At 44.3% G+C, this 16,124-nt stretch overlaps 1 protein-coding gene across 1 annotated transcript in view; it reads right to left on the reverse strand.

The window, feature by feature from the left end:
- ALK (ALK receptor tyrosine kinase) overlaps positions 1–16,124 on the reverse strand; it is a 357,461-nt gene that overhangs the window by 56,462 nt on the left and 284,875 nt on the right. Inside the window, exon 9 of the mRNA XM_054171222.1 lies at positions 11,666–11,835. Within this exon, the coding sequence (XP_054027197.1) occupies positions 11,666–11,835 (170 nt within the window). The remainder of the gene's footprint in view (positions 1–11,665; positions 11,836–16,124) is intronic.

Below are 16,124 nucleotides of genomic sequence, written 5' to 3' on the forward strand. Positions count from 1 at the left end.
GGATATTAAACTGGCTTCCAACCACATCATCTGTCCTTCTGCCTCTGCCCACCATTTACTCCACAGCTGACATTTCACAACACTTCAAATGAAATCACAAGCTCTGGCATAAACATAGGCTGTTCAGTTCAAGATATGCCATGTGAGACTTAAACAAAAGCTGTTGGGACAAAGCGAGCTCTTCTCTACTCTTTCCTCCAAGCTACACTGCCAGCAGCAAAGGTGACTGAGCTTTACATGAAACAGGTCCTGAACCACCAGAGGTTACAGCCTGCTGTGTTACAGAGAGCCAGCACCTACCTTGGGCTGTAAACTACAGGCTACAGCTTAGCAGAAGCTTCTCCCTCCCTGTTGCGTGATGCTGAAAGCTCCAGGAAGAGCTACCGTGGAAACAGATTCAGCTTCATGACTGTCTGAAAATCAGTGACCTGCACACACTGAACCTTGGTGTTACACTGAAGGGCCCACTGGAACTGAACATCAGATGCATTTGATCTTCAACCTGTTTTCTGAGGGTGCAAACTAAATGCCCCTTGAGGATGTGGATGTTTTGATGTGTATTTATGTTTGTGAAGTGCTGAACTAAGGCAGGGAAATGAATTACAAAGACAAATAAGCAGTTTCTCCATGTCAGCTTTTCTCTCCACTTCTGCTGACTTCAGCTCAGGTTGCATAAAAGAAGAAACAGACTTCTGCAAAGATGACTACTGCAGCTTCTTTGTATCTCCAGGCAACTAAATACTTCTGAAGATAGCTTCAGGCAATTTCTTTGGCAGAATCTAAGCTTCATGCCCCAAGGTGTTATCCTTTGATGCATTGTTCATGTTATGTCTCTTCAGACAATAAAGGGTTGGTCTTAGGAGAATTACCAAATGTTCAGCCCCTTGGAAGAGGAAGGCATGATACAAACTCATCTTTCAGTCATTGAAGGGGATGCCATCTAGCCATGCCCACAGAAGAATGCAAGAGGTTGCATTTGTCTTTTATTTGCAGTTCATGCAAATCAGGAGAGCCTTGCTGATTTCACCTTTGGCAGCACTGGCACCACAATGCTTGAGAGGTTTCCTGGAGTTCACCAAGAATGAAAAAGAAAAGATGACAGAAATGCCTCCAAAATACAAAAACCAAGTGAATGTTGAACACTGCTAGGACCATCAGGTTGCCTATTTATCTGGTGTTTTCCCTACCATGAATGCAATTTCAGTACAAACCTTCTCTGGAGACCAGCATTTCTGCAACAACTAGTTCATCTTTTTATCTTCTCCAGTTTAATGCCACTATTAATTGAGAAATATGATGGCTTTCAAGTTCCATTGAAACAAGATCATCAGTTAACCAACACTTCAATCATTAACTGGGGTGGTTTTAGCTTAATGGGCTAATTAAAGGAAATTTAATCAAAACTGAAGATGGAAATGTCACACATCAGTGAGGCAGAAAAAACTCCACAGACAATCTTGTTCCCTTGCTGCTTTCCTTTTCATTTTTTCCCTTTCTGTTTGATTCCTGAAATCAATGGAACAACTTCCTTTGACTTTGGTGGAAGCTGATACTGAAACACCAGAAGCATGTGTTACTGCAGTGACTCAGAATAGTGCTGGAGGTGACAACATCTCCCTGATATTTTTGCACAGATCAAAGTGGGGCATGCTGCCTGCACACCCAGTACTTCTGCTGGCACCTATTCAGCACGGATACTGGTCCACAGCACTGTGTAGACATATTCTCTGCAAACACAGACATTGTGGTGGATGGCCTTGAAAGAGTATTCCTGAAGGCAATTACCCAGAAGCAGTAAAATTAGTCCTGGAGAGTTTGTCATGGTTTTGTTGCTTAATAAATCCCAGCAACTCCCTCACACACATTCCAAATCCTCCTCAGACAAGGTCAGACAGCAGGAGGAAGCTCTTTAGAATGAGAGTGCTACTGGAACAGGTTGCCCAGGGATGTCGTTGAAGCCCTGTCCCTGGAGATATTCAAGACCAGACGATGTGGCCCTGGGCAGCGTATCTAGTTGGAGATGTCCCTGCTCACTGCAGGGGGGTTGGACAAGATGATCTTTGAGGGTCACCTCCATACTCCAACCTGATGCAATCTGTGAATCTGTGAAAGTCTGTGTTCTTAACAGCTAAGAGTTCTTCACAGGAATGAAAACATGGCTGTCATGAAAGGCTTCACCGAATCATAGAATTGCTTTGGTTGGAAGTGGCCTTCAAGTTCATCAAATTCAGCCACTGGACAAGAAACTGAACATGAGCTAGCAATGGGCACTTGCAGCCTAGAAGGCAAATGGCATCCTGGGCTGCATCAAAAGAAGTATGGCCAGCAGATGAAGAGAGGTGATTCTGCCACTTTGCTCTGCTCTTGTGAGACCTCACCTGGAGTGCTACGTCCAGCTCTGGAGTCCCCACCACAGGAAGGACATGGACCTGCTGGAGCGGGTCCAGAGGAGGGCCACAAAGATGAGCAGAGGGGTGGGACACCTTTCCTGTGAAGACAGGCTGAGAGAACTGGGGTTGTTCAGCCTGGAGAAAAGAAGGCTCCAGGAAGACCTTATAGCAGCATTTCAGTATCTGAAGGGGATCTACAAGGAAGGCTGGGGTGGGATTGTTTCTAAAGGCTTGTAGAGATGGGACAAGGGGCGGTGGGTTTTCCACCAGAGTAGAGCAAGTTTAGGCTGGACATTAGGAGGAAGTTCTTCATCATGAGGGTGGTAGAACATAGGAACAGGTTGCCCAGAGAAGTGATGGATGCCCCATCCCTGGAGACATTCAAGGTCACACTTGATGGGGCCCTGAGCAACCTGATCTAGCTGAGGATGTCCCTGCTCACTGCAGGGAGGTTGGACAAGATGACATTTGAGGGTCCCTTCCAATGAGTATCTGATTATCTAACTCTACCAGGACCACCACTATACCATATCCCTGAGCACCATATCTAGACAGCTGTCAAATACAAGCAGGGATGATGACTCAACCACTTCCCTGGGCAGCCTTGAATAGCTTGGATATTAGAAAAATCATTACTTGAGGACTGGTGGAAATTTTTTCTTATCTTTCTTTTCTTTGACCCGAGGAGCATGGCTAGAAAAGAAGTTCCTTAGATGTATGAAAATTGCAAAGTACAAATTCTACCCTGAAGAGTCCAGTGTCAGCTGAGCTGTGAATGCAACTCATCCAAAGGCCTTTTTGAAAGAAAAAAACCAAACAAACCTGTTTGAGGCAGATGGGAAATGCTGTACCAGGTGGACAAATAAACAAACCCAATTCAAATCTCCCCTTTGGGGAACATCAGCTCGGCTGTCTGAAGGATAGAAGTTTTACATAAATTCAAAAACCACTCAAGGGTGACTGCTGATCAAATACTTCTAAGCTGCAGATAAGAAATGGCAACAAAAGCATAACAAGCAAACTTGTTTTGGTTTTTCTTTGGCCCAACCTGTGAAGCTGGAATGCAGAAAGGTAGAACCAAGGTAGAGATCCTGAAGGGGTCCCTGAAAGGTAGGACCAAGCAAGCATATTGCAACCCAGTTAAACCTGACAGGAACAGGGAACAGGGTAACATCAAAGCTTCTGGACTGTAGTATTCATCTGGATCTTTGAAACTTAGGGTTTATTATTGTGTCCAGCAGATGGAGAGAGGTGATTCTGCCCCTCTGCTTTGCTCTTGTGAGACCTCACCTGGAGTGCTGCATCCAGCTCCGGAGCTCTCAACACAGGAAGGACATGGATGGAGCAGGTCCAGAGGAGGGCCATGAAAATGATCAGGGGGTTGGAGAACCTCTCCTATGAGGACAGGCTGAGGGAACTGAGGTTGTTCAGTCTGGAGAAGAAAAGGCTCCAGGGAAGCACTAAATAGCAGCCTTCCAGTACTTGAAGGCAGTCTACAAGAAGGCTGCAGAAGGACTGCTTACAAAAGCCTGCAGTGACAGAACAAGGGGAAATGGCTTAAAACTAGAGCAGAGCAGACTTGGGTTGGATGTTAGGAACAAGTTTACTAAGAGGGTAGTGGAAAACTGGAACAGATTGCCCAGGGAGGTAGTTGAGGCCCCATCCCTGGAGATATTTGAGATGAGGCTCGACAGGGCTCTGGGTAACCTGATCTAGTTGAGGATGTCCCTGCTGACTGCAGAGGGGGGTGGATTGGATGACCTTAGGAGGTCCCTTCCAACCCAGACCATTCCACGATTCTCTGATTCTATTTCAGTATGGTCAGTATTTGAACTTTATCACATCATCTTGAATTTTCTGTTCAGGTGGTTCTTCCTGCTGACTTATTTTTTCCCCCTCAGTCTGAGACTAAAAATGTGACAATACAGCTATAGTTATGTTTGTATATTGTCCATGAGGACAAATCTTTCTGCTTGTGTCACCTATCTTTCCATTTTGTCACACAGAAATGTTAGGGTTTGGGTGTATTATATCCTCCTCTGTGTGGAGGGAAATAAAAAATGCTGTCCTTGAAGTGAAGGCCTCTGAAAGCTGATTTTATGCCAATTCTGCAGCTCCCTCCCTTCAGTAACAACTCCATATTCCACCCAAATACTGTCCCTGGCTCACACAGACACTTTAGGTTTCCATTAGCCAGGCTGAGGCAGCCATCTTCATGCCATTATTTTAGAAAGGTTCATAATTATTTTTTCCTTTTTTCCCTTCTTTCCTTCCTTTTTGCCACAAGGACAGGGATTATGAACCCAGACTGAGCCTTCATCTCCTTTGTATTCAGTCCCCCGTGCAGTGCCAGGATCACGGCGTGCCTGTACATACAGATCCCGTTCATAACTTGCAATGTTTTGCCTCTGATGGAACTGATTTCTCTACCTAGCTAAAATAATTATGGCTCAACCTGCTTGAGATCAAGGTACTTATGGGATGGGGAAGTTTCAGGTCACTAACCCTTATTACATCCAGGTTCCCATTAACTCCTCTGTTACAAATGATGCATTGTTAGCTCACTTCACACAGGTATAGTTACTGTTTGGGATAAAAGTCATACGTAGATGGAAGGAGATTATTTGCAGAAATATAAGCATGTAACCAAACTCAGTTCCAGTGGCAGAATTTCCATGCAGGGAATTACTTAATAGCTAGCAATAAAAGTTGAGGTTCAAAGGTGTTATTAAAAGCAAGCAGGCAGAATATGTGCACACACAAAATCTGCCACACGCTGTCACCAAAGCCTCCTTTTTTTTTCAGATGAACAAAAAAGCCATCAGCAGAATAAGTCTGTTTCAGAAGGAGGACAGTAGCAGACATTGTTAATGCCACAAAGCAGAAGAGCAGTGATATGGACATGAAATCTCACTCTGTTGTTATCAAAGAGATGTGGGACTATGTGAGAGCATCACAGGCTTCTTGGATGTATATAAGAAGAAAGAGATCTGGGGGTAGATGTGACCAGCTAATAGATAGGCAGTGATGTATAGGAAGACATATGACTGCTTTCTGAGGAGGGTCCCTGCTTCATCATAGCAGAATAGAAGGAAAGTTCAGGAATAACATGAGACAAACAAGCCTTTGGGTACACAACATTGCCAAGAACTTTCTTTTTCCTTCCTCGATGAGAACCCTGATGCCCACGAACTTACTGGAAAGAAAATCCAAAAGGAGTGTGAAGGGGAGACAGAGCAAAGCAAGAACATATTAACAGACAAGAAAAGTGCTTAGCTGCAGCTGGGAGAAATACAGCAGAGCTGTGTGACCATGAGACAACTTTCACTGCTCTTTTTACTGCAGCAGTATGTGAGAGGGTCCCCAGCTGCTTTGACTGCCACCAAGATCAGAGCTGCTAAGGGAGCCAGACAGAACAAAAGACCTCACTCCCAAAGAGTGAAAGGGAAACCCATTTTGACACAAAGATGAAAACTGATGGGCACTAGTCTACTTCATAAAAATCCAGCAAGTCAGCAAGATGAAAGAGGTAAAGAAGCCAGTTTAAAGAAAGTACAATCATCCGGAGACGATTTTTGAGTCATTGCAATGGAATATCACCTTCTGGGGTAACTTAAATCTGTAGATTTTTTGTTTTCTTCCTCAGGTAAGTCACATTACACAGGCTCACAGGATGTTAGGGGTTGGAAAGGACCTCTGGAGATACTCAAGTCCAACCCCCCTGCCAGAGCAGGACCACAGAATCCAGCACAGGTCACACAGGAGCACATCCAGATGGGTCTTGACAGTCTCCAGAGAAGGAGACTCCACAACCTCCCTGGGCAGCCTGTTCCAGTGCTCTGTGACCCTCACAGTAGAGAAGTTCTTCCTCATGGTGAGGTAGAACTTCCTGTGCTGTAGTTTACATCCATTGTGCCTTGTCCTGTCACAGGCTGTCCCTTCCTTCCTGACAGCCAGCCCTCAGATAGTCTCATACATTCTTCTCTTCCATCGTAAAAACATTGAGCAGCCTGTGTTCAGGAGAAGGTCAGCACCAAGAAAATTATTTTGAAGCACTCTGAGCACAATGGGATCCAAAGAAATTTTTCATCTCTGAGTGTGCTGCCCTGTTTAAGGACACAGCACCTAGCCTTGCTGTCAATGACAAGGCAAATGATGCTGCTACTTATGACTGAAAATTTAGTTTCTAGGAACCTCAAGGAAACTCCTCTCAATTCTCCTTCACCCATCTGGCCACTACTGCATAATACTGGCTACAAATTCAGACTTTCTAATCCTAAAAATAAACAAACCTACTAAAGGAAGCCAAAGAAACCTTTCTAACCAGCAGGCACATTCCCATTCATTTTATATTCCTCTACAATCTTCTTCTATCACAAGACTGTACAGAGACTGGACAGGTTGCTGGTAACAATTATCAGGTTCCTCTCAAAGAAATGGTAGTGAAAACTTTAAACCAAAGGGTGGATTCAGCACTGCACACAGACCTTAAAAGACCAAAGCTAGACTTGCCTTATGTGGAATCCATTTCCAGGCAACTCCAAGCAGGTGGTAGAGAGACCCACAGAATGTGGGTTGTTCCATGTGAATGACCTCAGCTTCACCAATGAAGCAGAAATCAGAAGAATTGGAATTTGTTTTATTTTTCTAGCCAGGTTTCAGACTATTTGAGCTAATCCTTTCCCACCTTTTACACTGTGCAGCAAAACAGTTGCTGGGCAGATTGGTGATAATAAGCATCAGCCTGTAGGTAAGCTCCAGAGAGTCACTCTGCTACATGTGTTTGCATTTTATCTATGTGATATACCTTAACCACCCTGTTAAACTAACAGAATGTCTAATTATTAGCTAGACAAATCATTCATCTTCAATTACACCAAGCTTCTGTTTGCTCTTGCTGTCCCATTCCTATAACTATATAATTATTAAAATTTAAGCTCACATTTACTTACTAAGCAAAACCAAATGAATAAAAAAAGCAAACCCAAACTACCAACTGAAAAAGAGCTTTCAAAGCTCTGTTCCCTGCTTGTACTTATGTCAAATTAAAAGAGAACAATCCTCAACAGGCTCATCACTTATCATTGCAGAACAAACAATTTCCATCAGAGAATCAAAGAATGGCTTGAGTTGGAAGGGATCTTAAAGTTCCAGCCCCCTGCCAAGGACAGAGACATCTTCCACCAGACCAGGGTGATCAAAGCCTCCTGGTATTAAACACTTCCAGGGATGAGGCATCCACAATTTCTCTGGGCAACCCATTCCAGAGTCTCACCACCCTCATAGTAAGAGCTTCTGCCTAACACCCAATCTAAATCCACCCTACTCCAGTTGAAAGCCACTGCCTCTTGTTCTGTCACCACATGCCCTTACAAGAAGTCCCTCTCCACATCCTTCCTGTGTTGGGGGCTCCAGAGATGGATGCAAATAAACACAATTTCATAAAATAATGAATAAAACAATTTGACAATATCCCAGTTCTCTACTCTCAACACAAACATTTCAGCTGTGCATTAATGTGTAGATTGTGTCTAGCTCTCTAGCTTTCACCAATCTGTGCAGCTGTCTCATTTGCAGGTAACATCCTTCAGTGTGGGGCAGGTGACTCCATGGGGGCCAAAATAGGCACAACAAGGATTGTTAGTTCACTTGGAATGTATTTAAGTGGCAAATTAAAAGACAATAGCTCTGGCCTTTTGCCTCTGGTAGGTATAATCTGTTCATCCAGCAGTTCGAGGAACTCTTGCCCACAACTGGCTCCTTTAATTGTAGCTGTTTTGATGGCTCCACAGGCCCTTTGCCTTTCCTCTCCCACACACAGGAGACAGTGAGCATGTGGAACTGGGTTAGAGCTCTGTTAATGCACACACCACAGGAACTGACTCTCAAGACTGCTTTGCCAGCACCTTCCAGAGTGAGGAAGGATAGCTACCTTTGGGAAGACGCAAAAGAGCCAGGACTTCAGCCTCCTTAAAGTCCAGACAGAAAAGGCAGGACCTCACACAGGGTGACATTACAATAGGATGCTTTCCTAAGGATCAAATGGTTAGAAAGAAGACAATCCTGTCCTTGTTGGAAATTAAAGCACGTGTCCAGGGTTGCCCAGGCTCATGCAGTGCTAGAATCTAACACATCTCCAGCCCCACTTTAGCTTCTTTGTCATACTCCTCCCCACTTTCTGTCCTTGCCAAATCACCTGAAATGTTCTAGCTGTGATTTTCTGCCAAAATATAATTTCCTCCAACAGCCTGAGGGATACCAAACATTTAAGAAATGTCTGTTTCTAAAGATAGAGCTGATCTAATTTCTTGGAAGTCTTCCTAATGATTTTGTGTGAAATTTTATAAGCCAAACATGGAAATTATGGCTAAGCAGCTTTTGAACAAGCATGCTTTTGAACAGCTTTAGAGCATATTATCTTGTTATTAATAACACTTTCCACTCATCTTCCCAATCACAATGGAATGTGCTTCAAATTTGTGTGGAACAGCTACACTGGTGTGCTTTATTCAAGACTCTGTGAGGTGATTTAGAGTTTCACCTCCTCCTGTAGGAATATATGTGATACCACGCTTCTTCTAACACAAGCCCTCACAGCAACTGCCACAGGAACCAATTAGGAAAGGCTAGGCACAGCAAGCTCACAGCAGCACCAGCACTGTGTTCACATCAATTAAATACTTTCTACAGTTCAAGGAAACTGTCATTTCTCTCCCAAGTTTATATATTGCAGTCTCCCCTGTACCACTTTGGTACATGCTTCCATAGAGTTCCTTCCTAATTTCTACACCAGGCCAGATTTCTTAAGAAACAGGTTTTGAGATGGTGAGAAGGATGTCTCACAGATTCCCTTCTTCCCAGGAAAGACTAGTTTCAACTCAACTGATCTTGGGGGGAAAAGAAATGATCATTGAAACAGTGCACTTTCTGTGAATAAATAAGGACAATAACTTTTCCAGAGACACCAAAATTTCGAAGTATTCCTTGCTCATGTCTTAGTCTCCAACAAACTCCTTTCCTGCAGTGAATCCTGCTTCCTCTGGTAGTGATGGGGAAGCAAAGGTGTCAGCCCCTCATTCATCATAGTCAGCACCGTGTTAGCACTTGAAAGTGTGATTCCACAAGAACCACTGCTAGCCTGGATCCTAAGATCAAAGTATTCTCTGCCTGACTGTGCAACCAGAGAGAATTCAAAAGAAAGCAATAGTAGAAGAGTACAGAATAATTCAGGTACAAAACATTCCCCTGTCACCATTAGGAAATGAATGGCATAAATAATAATGGCCAAATACACCATTCTTCAAAGGAAATGCAGCTGAAGGGGGTGAAGCAAGCAGGTATTTTCACACACGGTGCTTCAGCAGTGACTGCACAAGAAGCCTAACGCCGGTATTCCTTCACTGACGCAGGCAAATTAATTATACATTCGAGACCCAGGCGTTGGCAGTGTCCTCCGGACTGGCTGCCTACGTGCCTCCCCGAGAGCCGGCAAGATAAAAGACATTCAACACAATGTTTGCTCAAACTTCTTAAGAGGCAAAATAGCTCTTAATGAAATCCATTATTTCTAGGGCACAGATTTACAAAAAACCACCACGAAGGACACTTAGTGATCACAACACGAATGGCATAGCCCAAGGGCCAGGGCAGCAGGAGGTGAAGTATGCCTTTGTCTTCTCTATAAACAGTGTAAGCCAGAGCACACACACAAAAGTAAACTGGAGTATTGTCTTAAAGCCAGCTTGTAAGAAACAGCTAAACCAACACTCCTTAGATAAGCATATGCTACCAGGCTGAGCCTATGCTACCAGACAACCTTTTATGATTGAAGCCAGAATACGGTCATAAAGGAGACAGTCCTTTATTAAGCTGAGCCTCCTGCTATAGTAAACACAAAGGTGTTCAGATGCACCCTTGTTTGATTTTGCAGCAGGCTCTTCTTCAATCTCTTTCATCCTCACACTGAACACTGGGGAATTTGATACCCAGAAAAAATCAGCTATGGAGCTCACATCCAGCTCCAGTGAACCACACAAGAGGATTGAACATGCTACATAAAACAGTGTGTGAGGAGAATTATTATTGCCAGTTGATGAAATGGAAACACAGACATTTAAACACCTTGCTGTAGACTGCTCATTGACCCAATCTGTGAACCAAGACCACCACTCAGGAGTTCTAAAATTGTTCTAGAATTGTTCTAACTATTCAACTATTCACATTCCCCCCTGAGAGAGTCCTCTCTTGTAAATCAGCCTTAGGAATGCCTCAACAAAGATAATGTCACCTTTGCTTCCCCAGAGACAGCGGCCCGAGGGGGTGTGGTGGACGACCCTTGGAATGTGCAGCAAAGATAAGATCATCTCTGCCCATCAGGACCGAAGCTACCCCTGAAGGGGGAGATGGTGGAAAGATTATGCAACACATCCCCACCTGGCCTGATCAGCCCAGGGATGTGTAATAAGGTGTGAACTGGGCAGAGGCCCACCCCTGCATGTAGGACTCCTGCAAGCATACAGGAAGACTCCCTGGAGGCAAGACCTGGAAGACAATGGGACTAGGGTGAGGGGCCAAGGGGGGAGCTGCAAAAAAGTACTGAATAAAAGCCCTGAGTTATACCAGCTTATGGGGGAACACCACCATGGCTCAGCCTGGCAGCAGCAACCCAGGACATCTCCCCACCACTACCAAAGGACCATGCTGTGCCTTCTGCAAGAGAAAAGACCTCCACTGAAAACAGCACACACTGGAAACATCACAGGACTTGCCAGCACCCTTGGACAACACAAGCCAAAAAGGACTTGAATTTTGGGATCTTTCTCTCTCTCTCTCCCTTCCTCCAAGCTGAAGAAATGACTTGGTAGCACCCTTCCTCAGACCTCCTCCAGCCAAAGACAGAAAAGTGTCTTGTGGGGTGATAATGTAATTCCTTTCCTGCTCTCTCTCCCTCTCTTTCTTCATTTCCCCTCTCCCTCTCTCCCTTTTCTCCTGTCCTCTGTTCCATTTGATTTATCCTTTAATGCATAGCCTTGCTTTTGATATTTGGCCTCGTTTGTGCCTTATTTTTATGCATGGGAATGTTATAAAAAAGCAAAGGTCTCCCTCCTCTGCCAGACCAAGACACCTGCCTCTAGCAGAAGATCCCTCCTGGGGACCAAGCACTTCACCTCCCTGAGGGAACAACTTCCAGGAGTGACGCCGGCCCTTTTCACTGCCAGGTATCTAGTGGTGAAATGACGGATCATCATGAAGGAGAATGATGAGAAGACTCCTACCTATCCAGTACATCTGGGAGAGGCAAGGTCGTCCACTGCCATATTCCCAAACCTTCGCTGCTTTCTGAATGCCAGAACATTCGGCTCTGCTCCTTTCCTGTCTTGTTCTCCACCAGCACCAGGGAGATATTTCCCAGCAAGACTCCACGGATGAGCCATGACATTCGTAGCTAGAAGAAAGAGAGCACAGGAGATTGAACACCACAAACATCATCCAAAAGTCAACAACATTCCCAATGCTTCTTTCATTTCTTTGTTTTCTACTGTGAAAAAGCTGATCCTCCCTCTCTCACACTCCTGTAATGCATTTAGGAACCTCCTCAGATGTGGAAGCCTGCAATACCTATCATGATGATGTTTAATATTGGAACTACCAGCCTTCCTCTTTGGTAAGCTTGAGTCCAAATACCTCTCTGCTGTCTGTAATTTAAAGGGGATAAGCTAATTATCTACCACTACTATCACAGAATGGTAGGGGTTGGGAGGGACCTCTGGAGATCGTCTAGTCCAACCCCATTATCAGCAGTACAAAGATCAAACTCCCTTAAGATGCCACATAAGCGATTCAAGTAAAGACTGACAACTTTTCCAGCAATAAACTTATATATTCTGGCAGCAGCAAATGCACAAGGAGAAGAGCTGCAATGAGCAGGCATCATTAGTAATCACATCCTCATGCCCCAGACACTCTTCTTAAAAATCAGTTTTCCCTTGCCTCTTTCCAAATCTCTGCAGACTTTCCAATTAAATTTCAGTAATAATTACATTTATTATTAATTAAAATACCTCAGAGAAGCACTTTCCTGACATTTTTGGTAGGTTCAATGTGAGTCCATTTCTATGCATTTATCCTTGAGTAGTGTTTTCACTTTATGACTTTCAATCTCTCATTTTATAACTTTCTATCCCTCATTTTGTAACCTCCTACCCCTCACTGTGTGAACAGAAACCCAGTCCCTTCTACAACAGGCTAGTAGCAGAATCCACATTGCATGGAGATAATCCAAATTTTTGGGGAAGAAGAGATAGCTCTTTGTTGATGACGAGCATAACAACAAGAGAGCAACACAAGAGAGAAGTGGACCTGCTGCAGTGGGTGCAGAGGAGGACCACCAAGATGATCAGAGGGTTGGGAGCACTTTCTCCTATGAAGACAGACTGAGAGAGTTGGGGCTGTTCAGCCCGGAGAAGAGAAGGCTCCAGGGAGACTTTAGAGATGCATTTCAATACCTGAAGGGGACCTACAGGAAGAGTGGGGAGGGACTGTTTGGAAGTGCTTGGAGTGACAGGACAATGGTTTGAAACTGGAGCAGGGGAGATTTAGGTTGGACATCAGGAGGAAGTTCTGCACCATGAGTGGTGAAATACTGAACAGGTTGCCCAAGGATGTCTTGAGGCCCCATCCATGGAGACATCCATGATCAGACTTGATGGGGCCCTCGTCAGCCTGATCTAGTTGGAGGAGTCCTTGCTCACTGCAGGGAGGTTGGACAAGATGACCTTTAAGGGTCCCTTCCAACTCAAAGCACTCTGTGATTAAGTAAAATACACACATGTATTACATGCAGAAGCTGGGTCTCATTGTCCAGTAAAGCTGAGAATACTTAAGGAACAATTTTTTTAAAGCTACATGAAGAATGGATTTTCTGGACAGAAGAAAGTGTTCAGCACAGTTTCTAGCACCCACACATCTTAAAAAACCACGACTCTGGTTTCTAACACTTCAAACCCAACACTTAAGCCAGGAGGCTGGGAATTAAATGTGTATTTTACAGAGGAATACCTGATAACATTTCCTTCTTGCTTGTTTTGACAGCACAGAATATTAATTTCTAGCAACAGATAGATTCTGCCTGCTTTTCCTATCTCATGGTGGAAGTATTCAACCTCTAGCAGAGAAAAAAAATCTTCTTACTGATTTTCCACAGGTGAAACACTTTTAGGACCCTAATGCCAACTCTACTGTAATGTTATTTCTAATCCAGGCAAATAGGAGAAACTTCACTGTGCCATGTTGACAGTTCAAAATTTGAGATATGTAAAGCCCTGAAGCTCCTACTATGCAGGAGCTGTCAGACCTCTGTCTCTTCCTGGAGACCTGCCAGACCATAAGAGGCAACATCTACATGATCAGAAGTGAGAAAAGAGCAAGCCTTTGAGAGCTATTAGCGTAACACTAGAGCAAAAGCTGAAGCAATTGCTGAATTGGAATGGATGCCTTTGCACACATGTCAGCTGTTTGAAGGAAAGAAGCAGTTGGCATTGAATGTGGGAGAGCAGCTCGTTGGCAGAGTGCAATATGCAGACTGTAATGAACTGGCTCTGAGTGAATCGATTGGCACTGTGTCCAAATGGGCATTTTTGGCTGTGATTGCCATGGTTTCAAAGCTTCACAGTGGGGCAGTCCAGGTCTTTTCACACCTGCTGAAGTGAACCAGAGCAGATGATGAGCTGGATACCATAGTAAGGACTTCTGAATGGGGCTGGCATTCACTCTACAGAATACACTGTCGATGATGGCAGATGGTACCACATACGTGATGTGTCCTGTAAGTAGTGCAGTGGCACATTTGGAAACATCTGAATCAGGGCTGTTGGTGGCATACCCCTCACATTAGGCATCAAACATTTCTCTCTGTGTTAAAGCAGTAGCAAAATATTCAGAAGCTAGAAACATCACTGAGAAATTAATTAAGCTTTGCAGGTAGAAATTGGCTCAATGGCACCTTGCTTTCTGGCTTTAGAACCCACCCTGGCTGGTGATTAGCTGCTCATATGCAAACCCACTGACTCAGTAAATGAAACGTTCTAAACTGATTTGGGGGAAATAAAAGAGAGAGAGAGAGAGAGCCCATGGTAAACACATAGCATATTGAGGCAAAACTTGGGTCAGGGAGCCACATGCGCTGTGCTGCAAACACCATCTGGAAAGATGCCTCCTGAAAGTCCCCTTAGCCTCTGGGTCTGTGGCATTTCCACACTGACAAACAGGAGACTCGGCTCATCCAAGGATGAAGACAAAACCCAACCCTTATCAACATCACAGAATTGCCTAGATTGGAAAACACCCTTAGGATCATCAAGTCAAATTATTAGCCTAATACTGACAAGTCCTTGACTAAACCATGTCCCTAAGCACTACATCTACACAACTCTTAAGTACCTCCAGGGATGGGGACTCCACCACCTCCCTGGTCAGCTTACTCCAAATCCTCACAACCCAATCTTCTTAATATCCAACCTAAACTTCCCTTGGTGCAACTTGAAGACATTTCCTCTTGTTTTGTCACTTGTTACTTGGTTGAATAGACTGATCCCCACCTCTCTACAACCCCCTTTCAGGTAAGGTGTAGCAAGCAATAGGGTCTCCCCTGAGCCTTCTTCAGTCCAGGCTAAACAATGGCAGCCTGGCCGGTTAACAGCGAGGTGAGGAAAACCGAGGAGGGTAGATTTGTTAGCACAAACTGCATAATTTCAAGATCACCTGAGAACAGAGACTTGCATTTACTTCCTTATGCACAAAAGAAATAAAATATTGAGAACTTTCTGGGTGAAGTTTGGGCCTTTGAACTTCCACTGTTGAGCCTACTTTAATGGCCTGAAACATTCCAGCACGAATTAGAGCTTAGAAGCCTGATTAAGGACCAATGACACTCTCTCACAGCTGCATGAATAATACATTTCTCAGTGTTTTGAGAAACTCCAGAGAGCTGCTAGTTTCTTCTTCCTCCCTTTCTGAGTGGCAATGACCTTGACTATTTGCATTATGGTCCTGGCAGGAAAAGCTACCTCTCCATCCTTAGCACAAGGAACCAAAGAAAGAGGAAAAGATGACCACACTTCAAACAGGGCTTTGGGGTAAGGTATTTTAAAGACTACAGAGAACAGCCTACAGACATCCTGCTCCCAAGGAACTCCAGTAGTTGGCTCCCCCCGAGAGCTACCTTGCTACCCACATCCAACTCAACACCACAGGCGTACATCTTGTGAGACAGCACTTAGTTCTTATGTCCCCAATTGTTACTCTCCACCTGTAATATTTGCTCAAAGGAACTTCCATTACCAGGAACAGTAGATACTTGAAACACAGACATTTGGTTGAGTCACCATCCCTGGATGTGTTTAAAGGTTGTTTAGATGTGGTGCTTAGGGATATGCTTTAGTGGTGAACTTGGTAGAGTAGGGTTAATGGTTGGACCTGATGATCTCAAGGGTTTTTTTGCAGGCTGAATGATTCTATGATTCTATTTGTTTCTCTGAGAAACATAACTCCTGTCTTGGGTCTTCTTCACCAGATGCAAAACAGAAGTTTTCAGATGTGAATACACTGACCCAGGATATTTAAGTGGCCAGCAGATCAAGAGAGGTGATTCTACCCCTTTACTCTCCCCTGGTGAGACCTAACCTGGAATACTATGTCCAGCACTGGAGTCCCCAACACAAGGAGGACATAGACCTG

This window comes from Dryobates pubescens, chromosome 2, assembly GCF_014839835.1.
Source record: "Dryobates pubescens isolate bDryPub1 chromosome 2, bDryPub1.pri, whole genome shotgun sequence".
Taxonomy (NCBI): Eukaryota; Metazoa; Chordata; class Aves; order Piciformes; family Picidae; genus Dryobates; species Dryobates pubescens.